At 45.3% G+C, this 22,247-nt stretch overlaps 1 protein-coding gene across 1 annotated transcript in view; it reads right to left on the reverse strand.

Annotated features, from left to right (window-relative positions):
- The window catches only part of DDRGK1 (DDRGK domain containing 1), a 36,493-nt gene extending 17,493 nt beyond the window's left edge, over positions 1–19,000 (reverse strand). Inside the window, exons 1-4 of the mRNA XM_027455833.3 lie at positions 18,842–19,000; positions 13,279–13,437; positions 5,035–5,141; positions 3,002–3,103 (exon numbers count right to left, since the gene is read on the reverse strand). Coding sequence (XP_027311634.1) covers positions 3,002–3,103; positions 5,035–5,141; positions 13,279–13,437; positions 18,842–18,929 — 456 coding nt within the window. The 5' untranslated portion in view covers positions 18,930–19,000. The remainder of the gene's footprint in view (positions 1–3,001; positions 3,104–5,034; positions 5,142–13,278; positions 13,438–18,841) is intronic.
- Positions 19,001–22,247: the final 3,247 nt, after the last annotated feature.

Genomic DNA, 22,247 nt, shown 5'->3' on the forward strand with positions numbered 1-22,247 from the left:
TGAAGTCTTGTTATTACCACGCTCCCTGTAAGGTTGCTTTCTGGGCTGACTGAAGCAGGAACTCAAGCAACACAGCCTCACCACGTACGTGTCTTGAATTGCTCTGCTTTCTGTTAAAAACTCAGATGGATACAGACTTAAAAATATTACAAAACAGTTGAGGAAGACTATTAAATATCAGAGACATTTACTTTGATCCACGCTGGAAATGGATTATCTTAGTCGTCTTAGACCCAGGCAAAAAATAATTAAAATTGAATACACTTTTACTGAGTAGTAGAATAACGTGATGTAGCCTGGTGGGGTGGCTTGCTGTCCTGATAAAAATTACTGGGGAGAAAGACATCCCCCAGTAAAAAAAAAAAAAAAAGTTAAAATTACAGAATTAAGTAGCCAAAGAAGCTATCACCTAAAAGCTGTACTAAAATGCTTTATCAGGAATATTGAAAATCTAATTCAAAACAAATGACATTTTTCTCATTCGACCAAAATAAATTACTCAGCCCTAAATTGAACAGAAGGCAACTAAAAAAAAAAGTTAAATATGTTAATGAGCAGTTTCTGTGTGAAAAGATCTTTACCTAGTTAGAATTGCACCTTTATTTGCAACTCAACTCCTCAACCATGGCCGACTGCTCCTGATTAGCCAGCTGCACTGCTAAACCCCAGGCCCAACTCGGAGGGAATCACCAGGATAACATCTTCGTCTGGCACTACAGCCCACTTGGAACAGGTTGTCCAAGCTCAACTGCTGTTTGATTAGCAATTCCCCTGCCTTGCTGGCTGCCACTGAAAGGAACTGACCTCTTTTTTGGCCTCCTCTAAAGGAAGGGACGCTGAAGCAATGCTAGCACCCAACCAGGGTGCCCTCCTAATTCCCTCTGGAGCATTGGGCTCTTCGTGTTTTATTTCAATCAATAAATTCCCAAAACCTTAAGAAAAATAATTTAAAAAGTCAGGGACCTGGGTGCAGACAAAACATTTAAGGATACACTGCTAGAGGAAGACTTGCCATCTGAGTTGTCTCTTATGCTTTGGCCTGTAAGATGGACAAATCCCACAGCAAGCAGGATGTGCAGTAGATGGGTACTTTATAGGCACACAGAGCTCATCGTCTCTTTCTGCACTGGAAGTATGAGGGGGGAAAAACGGGAAATGTGTAAGAGAAAAGGAGAGCAGTCACATGGACCACAAGGCAGAAGCTAGTGCTATTGAATTGCACAAGAAGGGGAAAAGCAGGAGACAGAGATCCATAGGAAACCAGGTTTGATGGTTCTGTGTCACAAAACAGCTCAGCTACGCACAGGAGTGGCTCAGACTAGCCAAGATGAGTTATCCAACCTCAGGGTTATGCCTTGGCCACTGTTAGAGACTTCTGAACTGGTACATCTTTCCTTAGAACTGCAGTGTTGGAATACTTGGTCCCCTAGAAGTTTCTTTAAGTTTTTTTAAGCCAAAGTCTTGGACCCTGTTACATAGCCTGGCGTTGTAAAACTGACATTCTCCTCATACAATTTTTCTGAAATTCAGGAGCCTTCTACTGAAGGAAAGGGAACAAGACAGTTCAAGAAATAGATTTTTTCGGAGTGTAAACATAAAATGTACCTTGTAGAAAATAGATTGTATCTATGAGATCTTTCATATGTGCATAATGTATGGAAAAACGATTAAAAAATGTCTTTATCCTGCCTTCATGCCTTCAGCAGAAGGGAAGAACGTCTTTTAAAAATGTTATCAACAACCCACCCCACTCATGCAGTTCCTGCGTAGAACAAATTAAAATAAATCTGCTCACAACAAAGCACAGACACAGATCTCCAATCACATATATCATGGAAAATTTGTGCTGAAAGCTGATGGCTCCACTCCCCTGGGACAGCAATTATTCAGCACAGAACACCTTGGCCCTTGCCTCCAGAAGCACTCTGCAGAGCTACCACACGACTTGCTCAAGCAGCGAGGAGCACGAAGCTCCCTCCTAGTTCTCAGCCAGCAGCACTGATGCCTAGAATACACAAAGCAGTTTTGAAATAAGTTTGCCACCCCCACTGATGCAGCTATTTAACAAAGGCATTTCAGTCACACAGGATCTGTTTTTCTGGGTCACTCCCGCTACCACACACCTTCATATACGCTCAGCTTCGAAATCTTTAATTGTGAAGTGCATGCAAATGTGCTTAATTAGAATAAAATTGTATAATTTTACATGACAGTTGCAAAATCGGTTGCTAGCGTCTTTCGCTTTCTGCCCTGCTGGTTACAGCTGTCGGGCAGGCAGAGCTAATGAGCATCAGCAACCGGCACAAGTTGCAACATGAGAAGTTTTATCAGGGGTGTAATCAAACACTGCAAGCGGGGCCCTGCATGGTTGAGAAATCTCCATCCGTGGAGGCATTCAAAGCTTGGCTGGACGAGGTTCTGAGCGACCTGCTGTGACTGGACATCACTGGAGCAAGAGGACAGAGCACAGCACCTGAAGAGGTCCCCTCCAACCCGTGCTATTCTACGATTCTGATGCCCACACTTCGATCAGTCACCAAGCTGGCACCCCCAGCACTTTACTTGCTGTTTGATGCAACTCCTTTCTTCATATATTCACATTTAGACAGATCCCAGACAGACCAACAGCCAACTTTAACAGCTATGTTTGTCAACATAACAAATTGACCATCAAATCTGTCACTACTGCACACAGCTGCAGCAGGCAGGCCGCTGGATCCACTGCCAGGAGACTGGGTTTTGTTGTGTACTGGTGTGTACTGGTGTTTGGAGCAGGGGCTTTCACTTCTGCCAAGCACCTGGGGGAGCAACGCTACGACCCACAACTGAAATCACCGAGCATTACTGCAATTCATATAAAATGGAGCAATAAAAAAAATAATAAAAGATGTATGCAATAGTATTGAAAACCAAAGGGAATTCTGCTTCTCTGTAAAACCTCTAATCAACCTCAAAGCCCAACTTGGTTGGAATTTCCATCTGTAACTACAACCAATCCCACCTGTCGCTCTTCCTCGAGACGTATTCTCTCCTCTTCTTTCCGCCTTTCCTCCTCTCTCTTTGACTCAAGTTTTTTCCGTTCCTCTCGCTCTGCTTCTTCAGCCTTAAAAAAAAAACACGTAGCGTTATGCAAGAGAAGCTTTAATCCTCCTGAATATAGATTTTGTAATTTCATATTGTGAGGCCATGGGGAGTTCTCTCACCATCTTCCTTGTATGCCTGTTCAGAATTTAAAAAAACTAATAAAACAAGTAATTATGATTTAACTTCTTTTCCCCTTAGACCTTCAAAATACTTAACATTGCATAAGTTTTAAAATTACCCTTACGTTATCTGCTTCTCAATAAGCATTTTCAAGCTGGGTACATGCATATGAAATTATTTGTATAGAGATATGATGGAATAACACGACTTTTCCCTTAAAATTTAGCTAGAATGGACTCTAAGGTGAAGAAAAAAAAGAGAGGGGGATAATCTGTAAAAACAAATACATTCAAAGTTTATCATTAACCTGGGGAGAATCTCTCAAAGAAAATGTCTTGAAATCATTTTACTATTATTTTAAACAAAACCTATCAAAGACATTTTTTTTTTTAAGTGCTTAGGGTCTTCTTTTTAGAGATTTATTTTTTAAAAGTTGTTTTTAGCCTATTTAGTATACTTAAATTTGAAAATACGTTAGGAGAACAAGCAGAAGACACTGAAACGGAGGATTCGTGGCTTTGAATGTTTCAGCAAAAAAAGACCTAACCAAGGAATTTATTTGTCTACATGGGAAAATAAAAATCAGCACGTTCTAAAATGAAAAAAAAAAAATTCCTCACTCTACTAGCTGATGCTTATCTTCATTCAACTTTGCTCAAATTTTCCACAAAAAAAAGGGGGTAATTAAATAGAATGAACACGGAAAGTAATGACAAAATGGTTAGCACAGAATGAGTGAGAAAAGGATCGTAATGGAAGCTTATATAACAATCTAGTTTGTTTATTACCAACCACCCTATCTATAGAACACACCGGTGTAAAGGAGAAATGGCATTTAAAGTTCAGGTTACTCTAAAAGTCTCAGCACAGGTTTCACTGGCTTTGTTTGGACCCTCTACATATTAGAAATGTAGTCAGAAACACTTGTATTTTTTTTTTTTTTTTTTTAAAAAGATGCATCAAGTCCATTGTGCACTTTACCTTTTATGCAAAGGCTGTTTCAGGGCTGTTTCCCCTCCTTGCAACCCCACGTTCCACATTATAGAACTATACTGAGTTTGTAAAAGAACAAGTAGAAGAACTGGAAGAAATTAATGCAAACTTGCAGCCATCCACAAGCATGCTGCAAAACACAAGTTTCACAAAACCTGTTGTCTCCCTGGAATTAACAGCAATATGGTGGGAAAATTTGAAAAAAGAAATGCAGAAGTATTTAAATGAGTAGTTTTACCCACTTTACATTTAAGAACAAGCAACTGAGAAGTTCATGTGCTTGCTACGTACACTTTGCCTCTGTTTAACAACCAAATTTCTAGCAAAAACTGACTGCAACGTAGATTTCAGCTGATTACAGGGTCTGCTCTTTATCTCCTCACCCTCCAACAGAACAGCAAACCTGGATAAACTTGTAGGGAGTCTTCCCACTAAGAGAGCACATGAACCACTTCTCACTACTGCCCACGGCTTTGATCGCAGACCCAGTCTTACAACAATGCCGTGTGGGCTTTTGAGAGATGTTTTTTTCCCCCTTAAGGGGAGACAGCACTGACATCGAGCTGCAAGCCAGTGCAAACAGCCCATAAAGAGCATCCAGGAGTAACTCCTTTCTCCTCTCCTTAAAAATCCAGAGAACCCAGTGGAAAGCCAGCAAGTGACAGCCTTGAGATGTGACATAAAAAGCTCAATTTATGTTTTTAAAACAAAATCATAACAGTTGTAGTGATCACACTGCCTTTGCCTCTCCTGGGTGTCTGTTACTACCAGTTCTTAACCAAGCATCACACGATTCAGGCTCTGCTCTGGGCTTTATACGTGGCAGGAAATGCTTACCTCTCTCTGTGCTTTCCTGGCTTGCTTCTCTTCTAATTTCCTCTGCTTTTTTGCTCCAATTTTCCCAGATACCTGAAGTTCTGGCACCTCCTCAGCATCGTCTTCCTCTGCAAGATGACATTAAAGAGCAAACAACAACATTTAGATCGTCTGTGAAAAGCCCGTTCAAGAAACTTCACTGCTTCCTAGGAAAGCAGCAGCAGATGGAAAGGAGACACACGTATTTCAGACAAGATCTATTAGATGGAAAAAGGCAAGAGAAATTCACACAGAACTGCCAAAGCCACAAAGTCAGAAAAAAAGGCAACGCATACTCAACTCAGAGGTAAAAATGTACTTGATATTTTGAAAGAAGACTTTTACAAATGTTTCCTGCTTTCCACAATTACATGATACACTTTCCCTTACATACTGACAACTGTTAGTGCATCTTCACTGCTCCTCACCCAGCTGCAGAGACATCCATTCAAAAAGGAGAATTCAGAATATGCCACTCGTCCAGTGGTTCTAGCTTGGCATAAGTAGCATTTATAGGAGGAGGGAAAACAACCCTGCAGTGCAAATTTTGGGCTTGACTGCAACAAAATTATACTTAAGCAGCTCACTGTTGTATGACGAGGGGTTGTTCATAAGGAGGATTTCTGCAGCTGTGAGATATGAAAGCGTTGTGCACAAACGGAGAGCAAATGCATTATGTTCCTGCTCACCAAGGGGCTAACCAAGGCTAAAGAGCTTTTAAAAAGCCATTTCCTTCCCTCACCGCCCCCCCCCACCTCAAATATTTAGCGAGCATTATTCACTAGTGTAAATGAGCCCTTGATTCTTCCACAGGAGGACTGCAGACTGATCTCAGCCCTCAAAGAGAGATCATCCACTCGCTTTATCGAACCCCACACAACCAAGATTCCCTCTCCACAGACCACAGTTCCTTTTTCCCCCCCCTCCTTTCGAAGGAACCCAGAGAAATTGCTATTAAAGAAGCACACGAACAACACTCACCCTTCTTTTTTATATGTGGAATTAGGTTTGAAACCCTTTTGTTTTACTAATTCCAATACACAGCACGGCGCTATGGTTAAGCCACCGAGACACATCAACAGAAACAAGTGCAACTGAGAGCTGTGTAGGTGGCTCTCAAGTAATTTAGCTGTTTTCAGGATCTGGAAGTTAATACGAGGCAGGCTCGCTAGCTTGGGCTTCAGAGAAACGCTGGTAGCTGATCACTGAGATGATCAAAAGGGTTCCCCCTTCCTCCACCACAACCGGGTGCAACAGGGACACTCAGACTTGACACAGTTGCATTTATGATATTGCTGAACCTTAAAATAACTTCATTTTTTAAAATACTAGGCCAAGGGGAGTTCCAAACGCAATGAGAGCACAATCTGACATCAGTAGGCAGTACTCCTAATTCACAGTTTAACGCAGGTATTTTTCCTTAGGCCATTACTTTGGGAAAACATGACAAATATACAATGCTATCTATGATGCTATTCAACCCAAAGCTCTGAGCGCTTCTCAGATTTCAGCTACATTAAAAATACCTGAGCCAGAGGTCAGGCAGAAGCGCAGCGAGGCACTTTTCCAGTCCCGGATCAAGTATGCCTTTGTTCAGTAACGTTTGCTTTCCTCCTCCTCCTATTTTTTTTCTAGTGGATGGGATCGCATCAAACAAAAGCCAAGACGCAGCGCTGCAGACAGCCCATGATTCAGCCCAGCACAAAAGGTCAACAACGTGCTAAACCTGGGCGCAATTAACACGTGCTAAATAAACCCGAACACGCTGACGAGGATATAAGCTCTTGGCAGAAGGGTTTGCTGAATCCATGAGCTGTTACAGCAGAATAGCTGCACAAAAGCAGGGTGGCTGCTGCACAAAGCATCCAAAAACTGAAAGAAGTTATTGATTTAATTCCAGTCACTTCAATAGCAGATCTGAGAGGGGTCAGGCCGTGGTACCTCGTGTGCTTCAGCTGGGATGCCAGGCCTGTTGCACGCTTTGTCCTCGTGTGTTATGAAAGCAGTTTGTCACCCACAGCAGCGGGGCTGAGCAGCCTGTACTCAGGAAGCGTAACATCAGACATCTCCGTACTGCTGAAGGTAAGAATTGTTTTGTTTGAAGGGTGATTTTCTGTACAGCTCATCTGAAGGCTTAAAATGTGGCAGCTCTGGGATGGACGGAGGGCTGTGGCAGGAAAGGGACAGCAGTTTAGCAATCCACATTTGACACAAGCAGTTTTTCAGCAGGAACCTGTTCCCAATTCTTTATCAGTCAGGTAAAGAGCACCAGATCTCAAGGCACAGAGAACCCTCTTCACCTGAACTGCTCAGATGTGACACGAGGAGACACCTGCCATCAGGGGCTCCAGATGCTCTGGTCCATCTCTGGAGAGTTTAGTGCAACTATTTCAACATTTCCAGAGCTTGCAGAGCATTCCCAGCAGCTCCCAGCTCTGAGACAAAGCAGCAAAGGTCTGACTTACAGAGCCGCTTTCACACCACCGCCATATCCTGATTTGCACAAACTGGTGGCAGCTGAGCAAAACCCATGAGTTTTTTCTTCGTTTCTCCTGAATGCTTTGGACATAAGAGGCAGGACAACAAGAAACAGAGCTAACAGTCACAACAGATGCCTGAAACCCTTGAAAATGTACAGAGTCCTTTTTAAAAATACTTCCAAATATTAGAAAAGAAAGCGTACCGGAGTGCTGATGTTCTCTATCAGGACAGGAATTTACCAGCTACCGTGTACAGGATATGCAAGAACTCCAAATGAAACAACCCCATCATATATTTTGGTTGCCCTTGACATCGATGTCAAAAAGCCCATCTTGCCTCCTCAAGTTTTGGAAGTTTTCCACCAGAAAGGATCACACAAAGCTCTCTGTGCACTGCTAGCTGCTTGATTTACTATTTACGCAACACCTAAAAAAAAAAAACTAACAGAATAGGAAAAAGGAGGGAAGATGCCAGGCAAAACAAAGGGTTCATCCTGAGGACAGAAGACATTTGTGTGCTGTAAAGATCGAATGATCGCATGACACCAGCTCCTAGAAGGGAAATCAGGCAACCATATGGAAAGCCGTGGGCATTCACGAGCACTGCAGCGGGACAGTAACAACTTCATTTTTTAAATCTAGTGGCCATCCAGCTCAGGAACCAAATGAAACATCTGCTTATTAACCTGTAGCCACAAAAATCAGCCTGTGCTGAGGCCAGAAAAAGGGGAGTAAACAAAAGACGTTAGCCCCTCTGAGCAGAACGAGTGACTTCAAGCTCTTTCTGAAATCAAGCCATGTGGCATAACTGAGAAACCACACACCTACAGCTTCTACACGCCATCTGCACTCGAGATGTCTCAAGGGCAGAAACACGCCGTGGATACTTTGATAGCACCGAGTCTTTCTGTATGAGTAGGAGCAAGTCAAAATTAACTTCTGATTTACCAGTGAGGATACGAGGAGTCAAAGTTTAACCGTACTAGAAAGGTTTTTCTACTGATTAAGCACTAAAATTATTTCAGTTATGCCTATTAATAGAGCGCTAGTAGCAGCTGTTTCACGGGAACACCATGGGGCCACGTCAACATTTACAACTTTATAAAACTTCCCGATCTTTTAGCACACCAGAATATGGGGAGATGCAACATTACATGAAATAGATGCTCTGCTCAGAAAATAACTGCTGCTTATTTTGACAAATTCCAGCACAGATACCTTCTTCTCTTTAAGCTATGTACACCATCCACTACTAAGTGGATATTAAGATAATTTATTTTTAATATTATTTTTTCCCCCCAAACCAGCACAAAACATTCATGTAAGATCTTCTCAGATGTAAGATTTCAATGCTGGGTTTAGATGCTATGAAAAGCAATAATGGGCACGTTAACAGGGCCAATTACTATATATTTTAAGCTTCTTAAGACTTTTTCTTTCCAATTTTGTGATTTATTTCTCAATAGCGATTAAAGAACGTGATTCTGATCCCCAACTCTTGCCAAGCAAAAGACAAGAGGCACTTACAATTTAATTTATGTTGGAACCAATGGCTTTTCCTTATTTATTTTTTCTTATTTTATAAGCTAGAGGCTACAATGAGGCTAACAAAAGCTGTTGGCTTTAATATTATCAGTTCCGTGCAAGTAAAGCCATTTAAATTGAAGCCAACATTCACTGCGCTGGGTGTTCCCATACCTGTGCTCAGATGTGCAGGGCTCAAAAGGCATGCAGATGTAGGGAAATTTAACATTTATGAGTCACAGGGCTGCCAAAAGCAGACAGTCTGGAGTTTGTTTCAGTTAGGAATAGAAGTTGTTGATTAAACCAGATTATTCCTTTGGTGCAGTCCCTACTTTGTTTTAAAAATGCATATTTGAAAGATAATAACGCACACAAAATCCCATTTATTTTATTTTAGTTTTGCAACTGACCAGATTAGCTAAGTCATTTGTTTGTGGGATGTGAAGGTGAGCCCCTTTCAAAAAGCAAACCCTTGTCCTCGGGATCGTGGCAGACAGCTCGGGCACATGCTTCTCTTTTTGTTTCTTTCTTCTTGTTTCTCTTTCCACCAAGCTCAGCCTCACCGCCGATAGCCACCAAAGCCTTCCACCCAGAGGATGCCCAGTGGTCTTTGCTCTGCTTGGTGGTTTGGAGATCGTTATCATAAAGAAAGGCTGCTTTAAGAAATAACTGCCCTAAATCATGGTGTGGTGGCGACACTTTGCTGCCCACGTTCCTCTCCTCTCACCCCAACCGGCCCCTCTATGGGCGTCAGCAGCCGGTTTTCGCCCACGACACCACTCCAAGTGACAGAAAACCTGGACTGGAAAACCCGTGCCCCCCTCGCTGGCTGGCTAAGAGCCCTTGGAAGAAGCAATTTGCCCGGGCACGCCTCTGTCTCTCCACAAACTCTTTGTACCATGCGCTGAGACAAGCAGGTTTTCTCACTACGTGTCTGTACAAAGTCGCTGTCAGAAATAATGTTGAACAGTCCCTCAAGCGAAGGCATTTGCCTCGGATCCTCCTCCTCGTTATTTTTACCACGGAAGGATTGAGGCGATCCAACCATAGCTGCTGTTAGAAGCTCATCCCTGCAAGTTTCTTATGGCCTGATAGGAAACTGCAGCCCTAAAGCCTTTACTCTGGGGAACTTTCTGCTCCAAGAAGTGAAAAAGCAGCGTCGAGGCAGGTTCCTACGTCACCACCAAGCTCCTTACAGCCTTCAAGGCACCACAAGCAGCTTTAGAAGCACCAGCTCAGCTCCAGAAGCAGACAACTGCTTTTTCTGCACATGAACAGCAACCAAAGAAAAGCTGTTGACAAAACACCACTGCGTGCACCAAAGGCAATTAGAGTCCGAGTGGATGCACGCAGAGAAAAGGGTCAGGCAGCAAATAAATGGGATAAATGGCTGCTGCTATTTGTTTTCACTGCTGTGTGCCACAAACCATCCACAACCTGACTCCAATTTATCCCCTTCCCCTCCCTAGCTCAGCCTCTCCTGCCCTGAATGATTAACGCCTGCCATCCGCCCCCTTTTATGCCTCGCAGTGAGTTTATTTTTGTCTTTGCTGGAGTTAGCCCCACAAAGCCACTTCTGTCTGGGTTCAATTTAAATTAAGCCGCCCCAGAGCTAACCGAGCCTGCTGGCTGGGATATCGGAGGCGAGCTAACCACACGAGCACACAACTCCAGCACCAACCGCTCTCCATCCAGACTCGGGCTGCAAAGGGAAAGGCAGAGAGGCACGTTGTAGCAGGGCAGATGTCCTCTGAGGCACGCTGATTTGTACAACAGCCTCCAAGAGTGCTTTGGGCTGCAGGAAAGACAGCAGTGTGATGGCTAGAATGAAGCTGGGCACCACAAACCAGCCAAACCCACCTTTGCTAAGCCAGCCTGGAAGTCGTGTCAGCAGAACCCAGCTGAGGGGGTCTCAGTCATTTTGAGAATTCCTTCGTCACCGCTTACAAACATTTCCCCATCAACCTGTGGTCATCGGCTGGTATTAATAGACACTGCTATTCTCACCAGAGGTGACCTTACCGAGTCCTCAGCTCACCACTGAAAACCATTACTCAGCCAAACCGAGCCAGCGTGGGCACCTGATGAGCAGGCTGCCCCCACAGTGCAGCACAGCCCACGTGGAAGCCGTGAACGAGGAGCCCACACGAGGCGTGGGCTGCAGGTCTGGTAGGAAAGTCGAGGCTTTTAGTGCTTCCCCCTCTGCTTTTTCTGTCTGTACCGACCTGCAAGTCATTTAGGTGCCTCACCCCACCCAAGCTACAGGAAGAAATTACAACCTGATTTAGCTCCGCTCGCAATGGGCAGAGATTTGAATATTCAAAACCATCATTCACCGTCCTCGTTTGTTTTACGTGACTCCTTCTCACCCAGACTTGCAAATAAATAAGATTTTGACTACAGAAGCGACAATTCAAAGTTACTGAGGTTCTGCTCCCAGTTTTGGTGCCCCTTATCCCATTATTCCAGGAGAGATTCAGTTCTGCCACAACTTAGCACAGGCAGCAGAAACTGCTAGGTTTTGTACCCCCAAAGCTTAGGCTCGTTCTGGAATTGAAATCTGATTGTTAGCTGGAAAACAGAAAACCCTCACCCTAACCACAACTCCAAAGCCTGCAAGAGCTGCTTTGAGATGTTTCCTAGAGGCAGCAGAACGGGATCCTGGCCAGCAGAGTGATCTGGTGGGAGCAGCAGTTCCCACCTGACAGCTCTTTATGGCCGTGGCAGCAAGGCAGAGGTGGCCTGGGGATCCTCACGCCCTTCCCGAGGTCTGTGCCAGGAATCTTGCAGGGATGTGGTGGTGTTACCACGTGAGCCAACTAATTTTTTGTAACACAGAACCCTGCAAGTTGTTGGGACGGCTCGCTGTTTCAACAGGGTAAGCAGAGGCAGTAGACAAAACTGCTCCACGTGGCAGTGACACGGTGAAAACACACGTGGTCCCTGCCTGGAGGAAATAAATTAAGAAGTTATTCCAGGCCCCCGCCACACACTCACAGAGTGGGGCTTCAAAACATGTAATTCATCTTTCTTTAAGTGAAAAAATAAAACAAGCTCTACACTACTACAGGCAGCTCACGCCCAGGGTAATGGCTGTATAGCAGACCCAGCCAATCCGTACCAGAGGGGAATAATCCCAAATAACTGCACCTCAGGGCAGGAACAAGGGACAGGAGCTTCTCTCCACGGCTCTCCTGCTGATGTCTGTGCTCATTCCCCAAAGCCTTTGGTGTCACTGCTGTGCACCGGTGCTACAGCACTAGGAGAAACCATCCCAGCATACGAAAGGAAAAAAAATCCACAACGAAACACAAAAACCATGCAGAAGTTAAAACAAAAGAGCCAGAAGTTGTTTTAACATAAAGAAATTAAAAATAAACAGAAATGTCATCTCAAAGGAAACTTCATGCAAGAGCTGCAGCACTCGCATCTGATGCACAGTGAAGCTGCGAAAGAATTATTTATAAAGCCCAGTGACACAGACTCTTTTACAGCTAAAGTGACAAAATAAGATAAGCCTTTTGCTTTCACAGCTTCACTGTCGGCCTTTGGCACTGAAACTTTTGATGCCTGGAGTTTAAGGGGAAAGCTTTTTTTTTTGATTTCATTTTCCTCGCAGGATGTTATCACATGAAAAGAACTAAGCAAAGTTGAAAAGTTCAGGCCTGTCAATTTTCCATTCGTTGGACACGAACGGCTTGGAGAGCACGTTCACCTGCCAACGTGAGCGGAAAATGAGCTTCTCTCAACGGCAAGACAAGAAGAGCGGGGGGAAAAGCGCAATTATCTCCTAATCATGGCCTCGCACGAATGCCTGCTCAGCATTTCCCACCTAGCAGGGGCCAAAAGCATCGCCCTGATCTCTGCTGCAAACGCAAGTGAAGCAAGGTCCACTTTTATCTGCACTCGAGTGGAAACCCCGAGCGCTTCACCCACGACCTGAGAACGAGAGGAATCATGGTGATAAGTACTTTGCTTGATGTTGTAGTGCAAAGTGATGATTCTAGTTACCCAAATTTAACCTGTATGGCTCTGAGGAAATACAAAATGCAGTTTCTGTTAAGCAAGTAAGGAAACTGGAAAGTCAGACAGATCACAGTCAAGCTGCAAGTGATTCCCAAGCTGCTAAAATGAAAACTTCTCTTCAGGAGCCAACTGCAGCCCAACATCTGCTGCTCAGGCCCATGTACAAGTCTGGAAGATGAACTGAACCAAACTTTACCTTCTGCCCACTCTTCTGCCTGCTGTGCTCTCCTCTGGGCCAGCAGCCGGCTCCCCATGTTCCTCCGGCGCCTTGGCATCCCATCTCCTCGCTCCTCGATGTGGGGCCGAGGTCTGGCCACTGCTGCCGCCGCCGCATTTTGTTGGGGTTCCTCTTCAGCTGCAAGAAGGAAACCAAATTGGTGAGAGAGCTGTCACCTCAGCTTGCTAGAGCTGCCCTTCTGCCTGTCAACCCTGGCAATCAGAAGTACTGTTTCCTAATTGTACTACTAGATACTATTTTAAAAATATTTTTTTAAAATATTACTATTAAGTGCTGTTTTCTAAATGACAGAACATCTCCCCTCTCTTGTGTTTTTTTTTTTTTTTTTCCTGAGAGGCAGGAGATACTTGCAAGTTGTTTTCATGTGACTAACAAGAATCATGCACCAACAGCAGTCAGCTTTGCACCACCGTACTGACCACTAAAGAAAATGTTCTAGCTATATGCTGCTACTGTTGTTTGACCTGACAGACTACAACCTCAAAAAAAGCCCCTTCCCCCAAACTGTTCAAAAAATCCCTGTATTTGATCCAAATAATCTGTTCTTCCCTTCCCCATGAAAATATCTCTCTTTATGTGGTGAGCCTGCCAGTCACGTCTGACTTACGAAAGGCAGGACCCAGGAGTACTTCTCTTCCCTTCCACAGTATTCAGATTTTTATTTCTGATTTTGCATTTGTGCCGCTTAGAAGTAGATTCATCTGAATTCAAGCCTGGCTGCATACATGTTTCACTATGGAATATGTAAATCAGCATACCCAAAACTGAACCTGAACAGCAAGCAAGAACCACAGCAAGCCAGAACCACAAATTAGAGGCGCACACAGCCGAAGACACGGGGAATCTTTATACTACCACACCGATTTAACAACGTTTCCAACAAATCCACGCGTGGAAAGTGAGCGTGAGCAGAAGTCAGTCCAGAGCTCCAAAGGTCACTGCAGCTCATGCTGTCACCCCGCTGAATATTCCTGTTGTTAATTGAGATCTGACAAGCGAGGAACAGCTGAGAGCAAGCGACTGACCTGTGGGCTCACTGCAGAGCCCCACAGGTTCTTTTTGAGACCACCAAAATCCCACTGCTATCAGCTATGGTACTGATGCCAAAACAATCCGATGATGTTGCCATCACCATCCTCGATACCCGCTTTGCATATCCCTTTGATAAGGGTAACTGATGTTTGTGTGTGTTGTTACTTGCTTGGTCCTGCAAAGAATTAACTGCTACGGCCTTCATTCAGCTCGGCATTCAAACGGTCTCAGAAAGCTGCAGAACTTTTACTTAAGCCCAGGACACATTTTTGTGCTTGGCTGGATTCTGTGATGTCCCAGCAGGAGCACAAAATGCTCTCCACGCTCAGCCAAGTCTCCAGCATCCGCTGATCCAAACAATGCCTTCCTAAAAAAAACCCTGCTATTAGCATATCTGCGATCAAAAAATAAGATTCATTACGACTGCATCTGCGTGACGATCAAAGGTGTGCTTGCAGCTTGTCTCAGGGTATCTCAGCCAGCTTCAAAGCAGCAGGCAGTGGAGCTGATAACAACACAGCTGCAGCAGCACCGAGCTCAGCCCAGGCTGCAGAGCAGAGCACTCGGGGGAAGCATTTGGCCAGCAAAGCCATCAGCAGAGTTCAGGAGTGCTGCAACCCCGCTGCGAGCACATTTGACATTTGGAATTGAGTCACTGCACGGCCGCGCTGCTGTCACCCTCCTGTGCCCAGCCCCTCCTTCTGTCTGCGGACCAAACCGGGTCTGTAAGAAATTACAGCGTGTAGGCTCCAGGGATCGGATCGTTTTGCTTCAAGACTTGCCCAGGCTTATTTGTGGCATGCTGATGATTGCTCTGAATGCTGTTCAGCAGTGAGGGAAGCATTACGCTGCAGAACAGCAGCCTGCTTACTTGGGACATTACTGAAGTGCCAGAAATACTCTTAGGCTGAAAAAGAGACCTCTCGTACACATGCAATATTTCTCTTAATGCATTCTTGAGATGCCCTGCCATCCAAACCTCAGCATCCTTTCACCTGAAAGCTTCAGTGTCTCTGTCCTAGTAAGTGCCAAAGGTGCACAGCGCACCAGCTGTGAAGGTTCAGTGCTCGTTCATTCTGGGGCTTGGTTTGCATTCCCATCATCCTGTGAAACATTTTGTGAGAGGAACCTATTTATAAGCCACAGAGTCCTTTCAAGCTGAGGTGTTGTACAAAACTGTCTGTTTCCTCAATTTAATTCTCTCCAGGTGACCTGGCAATTTCTCAGAGTTGACCAGTGTTAACAGTGCTCAGAAAATAGTTAAAAACCAGAACAAAACCAAACCAAGAACCAACCACCAAAGCTGACCCATATAATGGGCAGATGTACAAGGCAGTTGTTGGATAATACTCGTCTTTTCAGCTCTCCAGAGCACTCAGACAAAGAGCAGAAGACACCTACACACTACAAACTGTCAGTTAGTAGAAAAAGGGGGGCTTTACTACATCCAACGTGCCCACATGGCTCCGGTCCTCCCAGTACCCAGAAGGCTGGACCTGCTCTCTCCCCTCCCCTCTGCTCTGGAAGCATCACAGATGACTGGAGCTGCACACAGAGGGTGTGACTGGTGGTTTCAAACAGCACAGAGAATACTCTGAAAACCCCTCCAACTCCAGGAGTTGCTCGACAGTTTGCAGAAAGGCAGGCCAGTAGAAATTAATTAGATAAAGCCCTCAATTAATGGGCATTACAAACAAACCAGAAAATTCAACAGATGTCTGGAAAATGGATGTGGCTTCAAAGCTCGGTTCAGCTTTTGTTCTAAGCTGTAGGGTCTCCACTCCGTGACTCAGCCTCTCCAAAAGCAGGGAACATCTCCTTCCAGGGGACAGCAAGGTCACTGCTGTGCTGAGAGCTCTGTCTTTTCAGAAACATCAGCCCAGAGCAGAGGCTGTAGCTGATTATTTCATGCCACTTGTCAGCCAGTGCAGAACAGAAGCTGTGAGACCGTGGTCACGCTGTCAGAGCTCTTTCTCAAAGAGAAACAGAGCAGAACTCTGCTCTGAAAGCAGAACTCTTTCCTAAACTGGATGTGTGACACACTCATTACAAAGAATACTGAAAAACCTTTCAGAGCTTCTTTGGACCTCATTTTACATCCCCCCAGCAAGGAATCTGCTCCTTTCCGAAGCTTTGCAAATTTCCACTTGCTCAGAGCAAATATATTTTCCCTTGCTAAGCTTGCAGCACGTTATCTTTAGGTGTATCAGATCAGCAGGTCCAGCAGCGTTAACACCTGGGTGGCAAATTTTGAGGTAGGCCATCCAGACACAGCTCCTGGCTGCTGATCTCCACTGGACAGAGCTCCACCTGCTGCACCCTCACCCTCCGGCTGGACTTCCCACCGCCACCTCGGTGCCTTTCACCTCCGTGCTAACCTGAGCTGTGAAATTCGATGAGAAAGCGATTCAACACCCAACAGGTGGAAGGAAGCGGGCTCCGTGTCCCTGAAGAGGTCTTTTTGCCTCACACTGCTTATCGTACAAGGGCATGGTCACAACCAGATATGCCAGCCGTGTGCTGAAGGCAGCAAGGCTGCGTTTTTTTTTCTGTTCTCAGCAAACAAGTCGGGGCATGATAGGGCTGGAAGCACTCTGCTACTTGAAATGACCTCTCGCAGGAAATACAAAGTTACAGGATTTACCTCTTGTGATGGTTAGCCTCCCACTTAAGCTAAAGCAGTCTGTTCTACAACGTTTAGTAAGAGTAATTCTGCAAGAGAGAGCATGAAAGGTCATCATTGCCATGCAGCCCCAGCCGCTACAAGGAAAGAGAGCTGCCACCCGTTCTCTACCTCAAACTTCCCTGGTTTCATGTCCTTTCCATGCAACACGATGAGTTTACTAGAACTGTAGCAGCTTCCATCTTCTACATAAGAGACGGGAAAAGGAAAACAAATTCTTGTATTCGACTGAATTCTGCAAAAATGTAATTAGTCCGCAACACCCCCAGTGGTTTTGAAAAATAATTTTCTGTTGTGCAAGGAGAATAAATTCATCCCCACAAAATGCAGTTCCGCAGAGAACTTCAAAATGATAGAAATCAACACATTCAGGTAGCAAATTTTCATAAACCACACAATAAAAATAGGTAAGACCGATTTCAAAGTATCAAAAAGATGCCCTTGAAAAAGCAACTTCACAACAATTACCCTGAAACGAAGCTAACTTTAACCAGGCTGCTCAAAAATAGCATTAATGCTTCTGGAGAATTCAGATCATTTAAAATGCCTGTTTGGCCTTCACCTTCGTTAGAATTTTATACGCTTTAAAAGAAGAAGAAATCCTCCCCAACCTCAAAGCTTCTGATTTGCTTAAGTCACGATACGAGCGAAGCTGAGGAAATAAAACATCTCCAGCAGTCTCATTTCTCTAGGAGGTTTATCACTTGCTTTTACCAGAAGCTCAGCCCCACGTAACTAGAAACCAGATGAAATTTCATCAGTTTCCACGCTGCTGAGAAAGAAAGACAGAGCAGGTCTGTACAAGAAACAGCGTAAAAGAAACACGCTGGAAACTTTAGTTTTTAATGGGTAAGAACTGGTTTTAACACAAAGTCCTTACCGGCATATACTCTTGCAGTAGTGTGACTATGTTTATATTGTTGTGGGTTTTTTTGTTTGTTTACCTATTAAAAAAAAAGAAAAAGAACTATCAAAGCTACCTTAACCCCCCCAAGACAGAACCCAAACACCAAAACCAACCTGAAACAGACACAAAACGCCCCAAATTCTGGGACTAGTGTTATTATATAACCAAAGGCTTCCGTGGCTGTCCTGGCTAAACATCTGAGCACGAGTCCTCACAGCGTTTCCCTTCGTTCCCTCTGGAAATACAGCCATGTCGGTGAGCTTACCGAAGAAGTAAATATTTTTTTCCCTAGAAGCGTTTGGAAGCGCTGCATCACCCCACAGCGCGGGGCTGGCTGGGGAAGTGGGGCAAATTCTGCAAAATTTGGGTAAAGGCTGGCTGGGTGTGAGGCCCTGGGGGTGTGTGAGGGGAATATCGGCTCCACGCTTGGCAGGGCACTCCTGGAGATCTTAGGGGCTCAATACGAGCTGGGGAGGGATCCTATTAAATCCTTTTCCCCTCAAAAGGAGCTCACCAGGCGTTGAGAGGGGGACCCCAACGCACTTCCACGCCCCCCCCACGGCTCCTGAGGGGCCGAGCCGCCAGCAGGGGCCGCATCCAGGGGGGCTCCACGCGTGGGGAGCGCCTCGGGGGGAGGCTGCGGGATCCTAAAAGATCCCAGGGGATCCCAAATAGATCCCCCCCCCCCCCCCCTTTTCCCTCAGGGGAAGGCCTGAGGCGAGGCGCTCCCCCCCCCCCCCCCCTCACGGTTGCCATGGCGACGCCCCCCCCCCTCCCTTCAGGCGGGAGCAGGGCCTGAAGGGGACCGGGCCCCTCTGAAACGGGACGGGGGGAGGAAGGGGAAGAACCGGAGAAGCCCCGGGGAGGGGAATTGAGGGAGAACCGGAGCCGAGACCCACCTGGGCCGGGCCGGCGGAGGAAGCGGGAGGCGAGGAAGAGGAGGGCGGCGAGGAGAGCGGCGGCCGCCGTCAGCAGCAGGACGGCCATGGCCACAGCCCGCCCCCGCCCCGACCATTGAGCCCTCTGGGAGGGGGGGGGGACATAAAGGGGGAAGGAGGGAGGGGGACACGGGACTTGGTACGGTCCGGAGGGGAGGGGCGGGGAAGAGGCGGGCGGTGCCGCCTCAGGGCGGGGCTGAGGTGGGGTTGTGGAGGGGCGGGGTCAGGGAGTAATAAATACATTAAATAAATTAAATTAAATAAATTAATTAAATAAATTAAGCCCTCCGCGATCGTCTTGTCTAATCACCCCTCTACCACCGCTGTCACCCACTGAACCACGTCCCCAAGCACCTTCCCTTGAACACCCTCAGGGATGGGGTTGCCGCCACCTCCCCGTCACCCCGTCCCCACACCTGAGCACTTTCTGACAGAAATGTCTCCTAATTTCCCACCTGAACCTCCCCTGGCACAACTTGAGGCCATTCCCTCTTATCCTACCACCGTTACCCGTGAGCAGAGGCCGACCCCCAGCTCCCCACAGCTCCCTTCAGGCAGTAGCAGAGAGCAATGGGGTCTGCCCTGAGCCTCCTCCAGCCCAAACGCCCCCAGTTCCCAAAAAACGAGGGGAAAACCCTCAAAGTTATGAGGGAAAATCACTTATAAATGGAAGCCTGGCTGTAGGGTACGACTCCCCGCCAACACTGGGGTCACTACTGAGGTGTCTCCCTTGCTGTTACACCAGGGTGTAAGCTTGCCTTGCACCCCTGAGGAGCTTTTTCTGTCCTCTTTTTGGTGTGTGGGATGTAAAGGAGCTGAAATGTGCTCAGGCTGGAGCTGCCTGGCTCTGCAGTGCTAATGTAGCTGGAGAGATGCTGTGGTGACATGTCCTGAACAGCATCAACTTTGCAAAAAGAGATGCTGACCCTGAACCCACCCAAAGCTACTTGTCTCACGTAGTAAACTGGCTTAATTCAGTAAAACCACAGAAAACTGGGCTGCCCAGAGAAATATATATATATATTTTAAAGTCAGATTTGCATTGATTGATCCCTGCAGAGCTAGCTCTAGCTGGGGGCAGCCTTTGCCTGTAGCCCAATAACTGCTCTAAGCTCATCCAAGGCTGATGTGCAGCCAAATGGAGGATCTGCCTCCTGTCGCTTCCCTTTGCTCTGTGACCGTGCAATGCTCCAGAGCACGGAATATATTATTTATTTATTTATTATCTTATTGTTTTTTTCCTGCATTTTTTTTTTTTTTTTTTTTTTTTTTTTTTTTTTTAAAGCCAGATCAGAACGAGCATCGACATGAAAGATACTGCAGGAACTTGGAGCTGGAGAGGGGAGAGCAAACTCTCCCCTTGCTTTAAGAAGTCGCCTGCTCTTAGATCCGAAACTTTGTTGGGCTCAGCCCCAGTCCTTGCGTGAGAGAGGAGAAAAGTATTTTAGGCTTTGCTGGTTTTGACTTGCATTGTGGTTTTAGCATTCTGACTGATCTAGCCCCTTCTTGCCTTAGAGCGCTTTAGTGTAGCCTATTAAAAATTGTTTGTTGTTGGAGGGATTATGTTTTTTGGGGGAAAATGTTTTAATGAGTTGAAAATGGATATTAAAGGCCATTGGACAACTGGACATAATCAGAAGAGCTGCTTGCTAATTAGTCATTGCTGTGGTCTACAGCACTGTCTGCACATCCCATCACGTGCTTGAGATAAATGCAGATCTCTGCCACAGAACAACCAGATATTACTAAGAAATTGCTAATAACATAGAGCCAGTGACACAGCGGGCAGGTCTCCAGAAGCAACTAAACTATAGGCTGAATGTTTTATTACAAAGTTTTATTTTCATAATAATCTTTCAAATCTCATTTTGTAAAACAACAACAGTGCCCCTTTGTTAATGCTCTGCTCAAACTGAATTCTCTGTGGCCTGTTTCTGTCTTACCGGGTTATTCTGCAGCTCACTGTTTGGTTGCAGAGGATGCTTCTTCTGGTAGCTTTTGAAGCACTGGGAAAATTGCACATACACACAATCAGATAAATTATGAGCTACAGCTTTCCTGGTGATTATCTTCAGTGTATGCTTCAGTGGATGGTTATTTTATATCTTATACAAGAGTCAGGGTTGGTTTTAAAAATAAAACCCGAATGAATGAATGAATGAAAAATGTCTGTATTTTTCTTCCACAACTTTGCCTGCAAAATTGAAAAGTGAAGACTATTTAATGGAAGTTTAAAACACTGGTTTTAGTTATTTTATCTGCAGAATATTTCACTTGTCAGTAGCCAGATGCTGAATAATGTGCAAATCCTGACACAGATGAAACGAAATGTGATGAGGGGAATGACCCTGGTTTCTAAAAGGAGTCATTTGCCTCAATCTCCTAACATCAGATAATTTTTGTATTTGAGATAACGCAAGAATACATGAAAGTAATACTTGAGGCTAAAATAGTTCAATTATCTCCTCCTCTCTCAAGTGTTAAACAGCTTTTTGACAGAACTAAAGCTATAACTCAATCACTTCATCAAAATTAATTTTGATTAGAGATCATCCTAAACATCCTACGAAATATGACTGAGTCTTAAATTAGGCATCTGAGTAATCTTTGCTGTCCTGCAGTCCTGTATCAAGTTCAGTAACACTGCTGAGAAAATAGCAAGCGGGCACAGCCCGGCGAAGCAGTGGCTTGTGCTCTGCACCGAGCTCATACAGCCTTCAATAACGCGGTGATATTAAAGATGTGATGTCATCCGACCCTATTAGGGCTGCAGAGCTAGAGGATGAGTTTTTTTTCCTGTAGGTGTCACCATTATGCCGTGTAGAAGCAGCTCAAATTTTACAGGAGATGAAAGAGAATCGCTTGGTTGCTCAGCTCACTTTGTGCTGCCTGGGTTTGTTCGGAAACATTTTACATCCCCAGGGCTGTATTTCTCGGATGCCTTTTTATATTTCCCCTAGTTTGGATCTGGAAAACCCCCTCCGGTTCTTTTAATAACCGTGGACTTTTTGAAGGATTTGGGGGCTGGCTCCCTATCGAGACACCAGGGAAATATATGTGAGGTGCCAGGGCCGTGTGAGGCTGTGGATGTTATCGAGTTAAAGGACCACCAGCTGGAGTAAAACTCATCCCATTCTCTCCTGCAAACGCTGCACTACGGTGGGACTGTAGTAACCCCAAACCTGCAAACCCAAGCAATTTCCTTGGTCAACTTGTAGGCAGTGCTTGATCCCAAAACAGGCAGTTTTGTGGGTAAATATGGGACTTCTCAAATTATTCCTTATTTTGACAAAAGCTCAAGCAGCACATTCCCTCCCCCTCCAAAAAATGTCCCGTTTTATACAAGAATTATATATATTTTCATGAG

This window comes from Anas platyrhynchos, chromosome 4 (genome assembly GCF_047663525.1).
Source record: "Anas platyrhynchos isolate ZD024472 breed Pekin duck chromosome 4, IASCAAS_PekinDuck_T2T, whole genome shotgun sequence".
Taxonomy (NCBI): Eukaryota; Metazoa; Chordata; class Aves; order Anseriformes; family Anatidae; genus Anas; species Anas platyrhynchos.